Below are 10,563 nucleotides of genomic sequence, written 5' to 3' on the forward strand. Positions count from 1 at the left end.
ATATTTTTTTTATATACAGTAGATAAAAATGCAGGGACAGAACTTAATTCATTTCAGATGGAAAAATTCTTGCTTATAAAGAGAGAATCTAATATGGGTTCATAAGGGGAACATTGCTTTATGAAGAGAGCATCTTTGGTGGCTAGAGCAGCTCTTAGTTTTCATGGTTTTGGTCAGGTGTTTTGACCTAGCCTGTTTTCAGATAGGTTTTTTTTGTCTGCCTTTGTGACAGAGCAGGAGAACTTGGTGTGGTGTGGGACAAGGACATTAATGTTTGCAAAATACAAAACTGATTCATGTGCACAAATAGGGCCTGTTTTACTGTGAAACTAAAAAAATCCCTTGGAGTTACTAATAGATTGAGCCTGAGAGTTTCCTAGAGCTGTATTAGTCTTTACCTAAACAAGAGAGACAGACAGACAACCCTTCCTGAGAAGAAATCTTTAGTTTTACTGCTCTGCTCGACTGGTTATGCAAAAGTTTTGGCAAATAAATTTAAATCAGCCCTGAGGGCGTAATCCCTTGGAAAACTGGACTGTCTTCTCTGTTGGAGGTGGATTGAAGTTTTGAACTATCATAGTACCAAGGTGAATATTTCTCAGGATTTTGTGGACTCAAGTAAGAACTGGAATGCTTGCGATTTCAATCAGAGGCTTTTGGGGCAAGATTAGCGACTAGCTGACTGCTAAGGTAGGTTTTGTTTCAGCCTTCTTCACAGATATGAATATAATGAGTGTCCCGCTGAGCAGGGACTGTGAAATAAAAACCATGCTGCTCTTGCCATGTTTTTTATTCCCACTTTTTCACTGTTGAAGTTGCTAAAAATGCTGGTTTCTAATATGAAGTGATAATCCGTACATGTGTTGTAGTGTTCCTGCTAGATCAAACAGTGAACATTCATACAGGCTGAAAATGCTTCCCACATCCTAGTATTTATTGTGATCTTTCTTGTTATTCTTTTTTTTTTTGGCTTGCTAGTAGTAAAGTCTGAAAGGGAGGAAATAATGGAGGACCACATCAATGTACTGACTACCAAAAAACTGCAGTATAAGATGTTTAAAAATTTATAGTTATGAAAACACATTTGCATAAGATTCTATTGCATATTGGGAACAAAAATACAAAATGAACTCGCTTGAAACCAACTAAAATGGTCAGTGGTTTTAATTGCCCAAGCTTGATTGTAAGAGGCACCATAAATATGTTGGAGTCGCTAGTATTTGCTTACACATAGGTAGGTATGAAAGTTGGAACCTAGATGTGCTGCATCGACATCAGGCACGTCAGGTTTCCCAGGAGCATGCAGCTCTTCTTAGTTACTGATGCAATTGCATTTTACAGCTGAAATCCAATGCTCTACACTAATGCGGTGCGATAGTTTGCTGTTGGTGTTTTGTTTTCGTTGGGTTGTTACACTGTCTTCCTCTACAGGCAGTGCTGCCAACAGAAACAGCACAGAAATGATCATCCGGTAAAAACAGAGAGTGCTAAGCTACTGCCTCAAAGCACAGGCACCAGCGTAATCAGTATCAGCTATGTTGACAGGAAGAGGAGAGATTCAGCTGAGTGTAACTTTTGTGATTCAGCTGAATAACCAACACCCTATCTGGCCACTCTCACCACAAGTCTCCACAATAGGAGAAATTAGGAGAAACTGGAAAACTTTTCCTTTCCGTCACTGATAAGATGTCCAGTGCTGTTTCACCCAGAGTCCAGGTCTCCTCTCTTTTGTTGCCAGACATGATACTGACTGTACATGGGATTTTAATACCACCCTCCAGAACTGATATTTTTGTGGTATTTCCATCTCCTGGTGGCTTCACTGTACATCTCTGGTCCCTGTGGCAGCTTTGCCCTGGATGCCAGCTGGTATTTTGAAAGTCATATTCCCGGCTGGAGTAAATTCTTGGCTGGAGATCTGCCTTGCTTTGTTTATTGCTAGTAGATATCACTTAAGTAACATGATTTATGAGTATTTGGGGATACCTGCTCTTGTCGTACCTGTTTCTTCCTGCTGTTAGTCTCTTATCAAAAGATTTTGGATGGGGGAGAGCCTTCATGTCCTGTTTTTTCAGGCTGCGAGCCAAAGCTTTGAGGAGTAACACTGCAGTGTTATTTGTCTGTTTAGTACAGATTCAAGTTCAAGATGTGTCCAAATAATCATCAAAAAACCCCAGATGGTTCCAGTGACACCATTTGTTTTAATTTGCTTCAGAGTTCTATTTTACTGATGCCATGAGCAGCTTATAGTAGCAATGTATTAACCAAATGGGTTTTTTTTTCTCTTTTAAGGAGCAGAATTTATTGTTCTGACTTTCCAAGTACTTCTCCAAAATCAGAGGTGAAAGAATGCCATTTACAGAAGAATCACTCTTACGAGTGCACATTTCAGCCTATTTTTCTTCTATCTGGATATACCATGTGGATAGAGTTTAAGCACGTACTAGGAACTCTTGAATCCTCACCAACTTGTGTCATTCCAGCAGATGTGGGTAGGTCGAGATTTGTGCACGTCTTTCTTCACTTGTGACCTTGGATTTCATTCCGTATATGGTATAGGTAAAGTACTTCTTCACAGCATTTTCAATAAACAAGATGGTGGAAAGAACATAAAAAAACATCAGAGCTTTCATATTGTCTTCTAAAAGATATTGGATTAAATGTTATTTCCATACATTTTGCTTGGCACAGGAGCAGATTGTAACTGCAGCTAATACCTATAATATGAAACAGTTTTGCGTGTTTAGTCTCTTGGGTGTGTTGCAAAGACATCTAGAGAAAATGCAAGTATTATTCTGAAAAAGGCAGCCTCATTTTTAAGGTTTTTGGTTATCTAACTTTTTTCGTTGTTAGGTTTATAGTTTGATACAGTGCAGCACTGTATGTATTACTTACACAGTTATATATTTGTTTAAAGTCCTAGGGACTGTCCATGCTCTTGCGTGCTTTTTGCAAAATTTCTTTTGTGACACATAGAGCACTTACATTTTAATAAAAGCAAGAGGCAAGAACAGTGTTTGAGTGTTTTCAAACACGGCAAAATGTGCAAAGCACATCTTATTATCTAGTCTATGACTCAGAGCGTTCATTGGGCTGAGTGTTTTTTGGACACAAATGTGAACATATGTAGAGAGAAAACATGGCAGCTAGACCGCAGAAGTGCTGCATGAAATAACGCAGAATAATAAAACACATCTGGGGTGTGTGTGGGGACACATGCATCCAGAGGACATAAATTAAACCAAACTATCCTTTGCATTTCAAAGTTTAAATAGAGTGAGCAAAAATGAATGTCACAGGAAGGAAAGGCAAAGTTCAGTGCGTTATAGCTAAGCGAGGTGTGGGAATTATTATTACTTTTATTACTATTAACTTGGTGGCCTTGTGGTTTTCCAGGTTGCTCCTGCCTAGTTCAAAGAGGGCTGTCTGTGCCTTTTTGACAAGCAAGTTCACAGATTATGAGAGAACTAGTGGGAGCTTTGGGCATCAGAAAGGAGGGCGGTGTGAGGGATGGCAGGTGGAGATCCTGCACTTGTGCTGCTTAAAAAACTGTGCCAAAAGGACCTGGCACCTAGTCAGCATGGCAGCTGTGGTGGCTGTCTGTGTCAAGCATGTCGGTGCTCTCGGCTGGCTGTGCCCTTTTGGTAGTGGCTTTATAGGATGCTGCCCAGTGAGGAATTCTAGCACAACTTCAGAAGTTGGGTTTATCCCATAAATAAAAAGCGAAGAACAGAATTGACCTACACTGGATGAGATGTACTCTGTAGCATAGTCAACCAAAACAGACTCATTCTAGCACCACCCAAAATTTAAAACTTAATTTTTTTTTGTTGTTGCTTTCTTCTCACTCACCAAAACAAGTTCATTCTAACTTTGCTTGATTCACAGACCAGGGCTTTGTGATATTTGTGTTCAGTGTGCTGGAGAAGCTCAATTTTGGTGGCTTTTCCTATTAGTGAAATAAAAAATGAATGTAATATTTCCATTGATCATTGCATAAAGTCTGTCACTGTCCTTTATAGGAGCTGCCTTCCTGGGCCATGTGTGCTGCTGCTGTCCACAGGGGTGCACCCCGTTGGTGCCCGGCTGTATCTTGTGCTGTTTGTACCAGGGGTACCAGGTGCTAGCACCAATATAAGCTATTGTGGTTTAAATTAAAATGAAACATACTGAAGCTTGCCCATGGATTTTTTTTTTTAATAAAATGTTTATTCTGTAAGAAACATTGATTTTTTTTTTTATTTCAACTTAATATTTTCTTTGGTGATTTTAGTTTGGGTGAAAATTGGAAGGAATTTCCCGTTAGACAAACACTGCCTTTCTCAGTCTGCGATGCTTTTGTCTGCAGTGAAGCAGCCAGACAGCCTGGATTTGTGAATTGATATGTTTGCATTGTAGTCCAGCTTTACTTGGAATAGCAGAGGCCAAAATGTTTTACCTGCCACCCTCAGGACAGAAGAAAGCAAACCATGATGGCTGGATGTAATGAGAAATGTCAGTGCAGACATTATAGTCTTTTTTTTTTTTCTTTCAATTTTCTAGTGAAGCCACTTCCTCCCTCCAACGTTAAAGCAGAAATCACCAGGAATGTTGGGCTGCTGAATGTGAGCTGGACAAACCCAATATTTGCAATCAATGATCTTAAATTTCAAATTCGGTATGCTGTGAACAGGGAAGAAATTACATGGGAGGTACACTGTCTTTTTTTGATCTAGATTGGAGCATGAATTTCTGCAGTGTTGTCATCTAGTGTCTTAGCTGGTTTTTGTGGAATTCCTGGCATGCAATGAATCACGGTTATAAACATTTCCGTTATCTAGCAAAGGAATATTACCGATGAGGCCACTTTCTCATCGGATTCATTTTCAGGAGTTTTGATTATAACAGATGCTTAAACAGCCTTTTGTTCTTATTTTTAATGTTTTGACTTCTGTTACAGATGTATGAAGTTTCAAATGCACCAACAAGATCAGCTGTGATAAAAGTTCACAAGCTTTGCGTTGAGTACATTGTTCAGATCCGGTGCAGAGAACTGGATGGCTCAGGTTCCTGGAGCAACTGGAGCAGATCAGCCTATACGCTTGTAAAAGATATCAGAGGTATAGGTGCTTTCAGACTCCACTCTGCTGCTCTGCCCAATTTCAGACTGAGGTGTGACACTTCTTTCAAAACCATGTAATCTTGCAGCTCCCTTACACGGCCCTGAATTTTGGAGAACTATTATTGAAGATCCGTCAAGGAGGCAGAAGAATGTTACGCTCCTGTGGAAGGTGAGAACAATTACATTTTGGTCTTTCACACTGATCCAAAAACCGTTGGTAGAATCACCAAAAAAAGTGGTATGATAAGCACAGGATTCCCTGGGAGGCAAACTTGGGTGGTCACTGTTTCTGGGACTTGGTGTGGAAGGCTCTTGGGATGGGACTTCTGTGTCACTGCCTCTTGCTTGGCTGATGCTAGAGGCAAGTGGAGGCTGCTGGTGAATATTGGTTGTAATACTGTGGTACAACGGGAGATGGTTTTGCCTTTGCTCAGTCAGCCTGCCTTGCACTTTACTCCCCTTCTGTTGCTGTCACTTCCTCCCCCCTCCCTTTCTGTTTTATTCTCTTTAATCTTTCCTGCAGCTAGCTGGCACATGTCAAGTTGTTTTTCTACCCTAATCATTACCAAGCTTATAGCAATGTAGTAGGACAAAAACTTTCCCAGTGCTGTGGGGTTGCTCCAGATGGTTGCGAGGCAGGTGAGGCTCGGCACAGACGTGCCCTGGCAGCAGGCGTGTTTGCAGGCGTGGGAAGCTCCCAGGCCAGCCTTCTGAAGTGAGCTGATCCTTGTACTGTGGACCCATCTGAGGTCCTGGTCAAATTGTTCTTGCACAGATCCAGTCTCACGCACCACAGCCACGCTGAACTGCACGTGGGGCTGCATTGCAGCCGCGTGGAACATCCCAGTGTAGTCCTCACTATTTAGGAGAGTCCTCAGATTTCTGAGCAGGCTGCAAGCTTCTTTGCAGAGAGCAGACCTGCTGTGTGACTTGTCCTAACTCAGCTGAGGTGTCGATGCTGTGTGACATGCTCATGTCAGCCTACACTTTCAGCGTTAGTTATACAAATGCTATGAAGCAGAGACTCAAAATGCAATTTGTTCTAATACTCAGAAAAAAGAATAACATGGAATCGAAGACTGTAAGTTATAATGAGCTGCAATCTTCAGCTGCCAAGTTCTGCTGACCAAAATCTCTGAGCAGGATGTGCCACTGACTCGCAGACAGCTGCCTGTATAAACACCGCTGTAAATCCATGTACACTGGGCAGAGCTGCGTTAAAAGGTTAATGCAGGACAGAGGAAAAAAACTACATCGGCGCCTGCCTGCTCCTGTTTGCCCATGTTTAGTATGCAAACAGTCATCTGTTCTGGTTTTTCAATCCTGAAAAATACTGCCAGAAACCAGTGAGTTACTACAGGAGTCTGAAAGTTTGTATTTCCTTATCCCCCCTGCCCTCACTTCGCTGGAAAGATAGTGTGTCAGGTCTCGGAGGGAGAGACGGAAGAAATTAAGTCTTTAAATGGGATACAGTGCCTTTGCTAAAAGGACAGTACCCAGTCTATAGAAAGGGTCATGTTTTCCTAAGACTGGAACAGAGCCTTCTGCCTAAATATAATTTGCTTTTGAAATTCAAGACTGGGAAATTAATTAATGCCAATGTTTGCTGCAGCCACTGATGAAGAATCACTCATTGTGCAGCGTGAGCCGATACGTTATAACGCACCAGACAGCAGGAAACACCACGTGGTCGGAATATGTTGATAATGGCACTACCTGGTCATTTCTGTGGACTGAACACACACACACCGTTACCGTTTTAGCCATGAATTCAGTTGGAGTTTCTTCAATTAATTTTAATTTAACTCTCTCGCAGCAAATGAGCACAGGTAAGAACACTAATTAGTAACCATTTTGCGATGTGGAAAATGTGAGGAATCCTTGTGATGCTTTTGCACAAAGCCTTCTTTGTGATAAAATTCCCTTTTTTAGAATAAAAAATGTTTTATGATGATACCTTCAGCTGTATATGGGAAACAGAGTCTGTATCTCACCAATGGAGCTATTTGAAAAGCAAAATTTCCACTGCATTAAAATCTTAATGATCCTTGGGTTGGGAAAAGAGTTGTCTTTAACTGGGCTGTCTTCCCTTTGCTAACAGAATATAACATAATTAATCAAAGAAAAAGAAAATGTTACTGTAGAACTGATCTTTCATCTGCTTTGTCTTGGGAACACCCAGCATTCCTTTGTCGTTTCCAAAATGAAATATGGTCTTGTTTCTCTGGCTGCTCACCTGACGGGCTGCCAGAGTACATAGTTTTCAGAGGTTTGGCTTTAATTCCTAAGCTTCCGCTTCATTGACTCAGCTGTACTCTGCTTTATTAATAAAATCAAGGCTACTGCTTTTGAATGCTTCCAATTGTGTAATATTCATATGCAAATACCATGGAAACATTGCTGCTCTCTATTCTTGAAACTTTCCTGCTTTAATGCAATTTTTAAAGCATTTCAAGCATGTAGCTTGTAGTGTACAGCTCTCCTGCTAACCCAGCTCTGTTCTCACCTCTGAGCTCGTGTAGTTCTCAGGTGTTTTCTCTTTCTTCTGCCAGTGAATGTTGTCCAGTCGCTTACCGCCTACCCAGTGAACAGCACTTGTGTGATTTTGATTTGGACGCTTTCACCTCAAATCCATGTGATCACGTCTTTTGTTATTGAATGGAAGAACCTTAACAAAGAAGAGGAGATGAAATGGGTGCGAGTTCCTCCAAATATCAGTAAATATTATATTTATGGTGAGTGTGTGCTTGAAAATATAATACCTCATGTTAATTGTTATGGAGCAGAAAAGTGTAGCATTGACTGAGCTCTCAGATTGCTTTTTTCCCCCTTTCTGTTCCTGATGGCTTTTCTGGTAAGGACCAGTGGCGAAATTCTTGGTTCTCATTAGAGGACTGACTGTAAAGGATTGACTGGTGCATTAATAATCAGGTTAACAAAGAATGAAGCTCAGGAGTGTGTTCATTTTTCGGGCAATCCAATGAGATTAGTTCTGGAATACTAAGTACACCAGCTAAGTACATTCTATTTGCATTTGGGCTTTAATCTTAGAATTTTTTACAATAGCTGCATAAAGGTGTTAATTCCATGACAGAATAATGCTAGAATATCCAGTAGAGATTAATAGTTTTAATCTTCTGATATTAAAATATGTAAGATGAAAGATAGCTTTCATTATTCCCCTCTCTGGGCTGATCTGAACTCTGATATGTGACCAGAGCCTCAGTGGAGGTAATTGTTTAAAAGAAGGATAATAGTTTTGATTCAAAAGTCTGGTTTCCTCTTTCCAGATCACTTTATTCTGATTGAGAAGTACCAGTTCAGCCTGTACCCCGTGTTTGCTGGAGGAGTCGGCAAACCCAGAACAACGGATCAGTTTACCAAAGGTGACTTACAGCATCCTTCTCCATGTTGTTTTTGAAATAGCAGCTTGTAAAAGTAAACTTTAAATGCAGGAAAAGTCTGGATCTTACCAGAAAAAAAATGGCAGTAATAAAGTAATTGTAATATAACTGTAAACGGTGATCTAGACTGCAGTTGCTTTACTTTGAAAACTTCGTGGTATTAATTGAGTGAGGGACCTGAATTCCCATACACCTAACTTCAGAGCTGAGATCCTGGATCCCTGTGATTCTTCATTCTCCGATGGTGGACTGTCCTCTTATTTCATACACTCTGATTTATTTCCCCATCTCAAGGGAGCAGTGGGCCCCATCCCACAGGGACGGAGGAGTCCCCTCAGTATTTAAAATAATTCCTTCCTGTTTGTCTGTTCTCAAGGTAAAAGTTTGTTGATGTGCAATGAAACTGTTTATCTAGGTGTTTTGTGTTTAAGCTGTTGTTCATACTGTTTGTTGTTTCTCTATTGCAAACTTATTTGTTCACAGACCAATCATTTTACTCCATTATTATCTGAATTCCTTTTATTTCCAGGTGGATATGAAAATGAGAACAATGCCAGCATCTACATGGTTCTGCCAATAGTTATTTCAAGCTCAGTTATGTTGCTTGGAGGATTGCTGGTTTCGCACCAAAGGTGAGTTGTTTGTTGTCACATGAAGTCCCAGGAGGGCTTTAGAGGAAGGTGATGCAGCTTAGACAGTGCCTGTCTGCTGAACTGCTGGGCAAGGTCTTTCTGGGAAAGTTAGGAATTGTTTTTATTGTATCTGTGATGTACATACTGAAAGGCAGCGGCCTCTGTGGAATACAGTGCCACGAATTAAAGTGTCTTGACTGCACAGGCTTGTTACCGTGTGAAAGTCAGGCCGTTGCCCTGTCGGATCTGGTGTCCTCGCCGGAAGATGATGATCAGTGCTGTTCGTTTTCACTGGGAACTGTCCCTTCAGCCTGTACCACGGACTCCTTATGTATGCAAAGTGATTTGTGGGCAAGTTAATGAGTGGTGTCATGTCCTTTGAATTTGTAAAGCACTCTGAGTTCCATCTTTAATTGTCATCACAAGCTCAGGTCTGAAGTAAAAGCCAATTGAAAAAATCCCTCTGAATTTTGTGGAAGGTGGGTTGGGGTCATATTCAGCAGAGGCTGTCTGCACCTTTTATATTTTGCACAACTACCACCTGGTATGTCACTTCTTTATTTTTTTTTCCTATATTTTGGCCATCTATAGTATCTAAAATGATTGTTTCATTGCCATAGTGTTCTGGCTAAACAAAATCGCACAGATTCCTTTTCTGACATGGCAAAGGTGCATGACAGCAGTACAGACTAGATGAGAATGGTACCAACTCCAGATATTTCTGTTATTTCAGAATGAAGAAACTGTTTTGGGAAGATGTTCCAAACCCCAAGAACTGCTCCTGGGCGCAAGGAGTTAATTTTCAGAAGGTGTGTATTTCCCTGGTGATGCTGCTTCTCCCACCCAGTGGGTCTGACTGCCTTGGCTCAGTACTGAACTCTACCCACTGGTTAGACCAGACCCTCCCTGAATTCCCGAAGGAAGCAACTGGGAGCCTCTGGAGTGAGCGATCCAGTGCTTCTCTCAGCTGTAGAAAGCCCCTGTCTGGAGACCAACACCTCTTCTGAATGTGGAGGGTGTTGGAATTTCAGGGAAATTGGTAAATCAGTGGCAGAATCCTGTAGGTATGATGCTTATGCACCTCGGTGAGCGCCACGTGTGTGTATCAAAGGCCAGATTGCTTGCTGGGTAAACTGCTGCTCCGTTTGGCGGGTGAATGGGGAGCCATGGCGAATAAGAGCCTTTGCATGGACGTAGCCAGTTTGCACCAGCAGAAGCAAGTTTCTCATGGTCCCAGAGTTTGAGAGTGTGTAATCACTGAGAACAATAATCTAAATTCAGGCCTGTTCTTTCTAAAAGAAAGAGCATCAAATGGCAGAAGATTCTTCAGGTGTTTAATTTGCGTTCCCAGTGAAGGTTTCTTTTCTCATCTTTTATTTTATTTAATTTCATTTAAACAGAGAATGGACATTCTTTGAAGTCTAAT

General features: G+C 41.2%; 1 protein-coding gene across 1 annotated transcript in view; it reads left to right on the forward strand.

Moving 5' to 3' along the window:
• Window positions 1-2,292: 2,292 nt before the first annotated feature.
• Window positions 2,293-10,563, forward strand: part of LEPR (leptin receptor) — a gene marked incomplete at its 5' end in the record, with an annotated part of 11,787 nt that continues 3,516 nt past the window's right edge. The window contains 9 exons of the mRNA XM_010084725.1: window positions 2,293-2,492; window positions 4,543-4,691; window positions 4,940-5,099; window positions 5,188-5,270; window positions 6,714-6,930; window positions 7,654-7,836; window positions 8,392-8,487; window positions 9,035-9,137; window positions 9,871-9,946. Of these exons, the coding sequence (XP_010083027.1) occupies window positions 2,293-2,492; window positions 4,543-4,691; window positions 4,940-5,099; window positions 5,188-5,270; window positions 6,714-6,930; window positions 7,654-7,836; window positions 8,392-8,487; window positions 9,035-9,137; window positions 9,871-9,946 (1,267 nt within the window). The remainder of the gene's footprint in view (window positions 2,493-4,542; window positions 4,692-4,939; window positions 5,100-5,187; window positions 5,271-6,713; window positions 6,931-7,653; window positions 7,837-8,391; window positions 8,488-9,034; window positions 9,138-9,870; window positions 9,947-10,563) is intronic.

Source organism: Pterocles gutturalis, unplaced genomic scaffold, assembly GCF_000699245.1.
Source record: "Pterocles gutturalis isolate BGI_N339 unplaced genomic scaffold, ASM69924v1 scaffold9990, whole genome shotgun sequence".
Lineage (NCBI taxonomy): Eukaryota > Metazoa > Chordata > Aves > Pterocliformes > Pteroclidae > Pterocles > Pterocles gutturalis.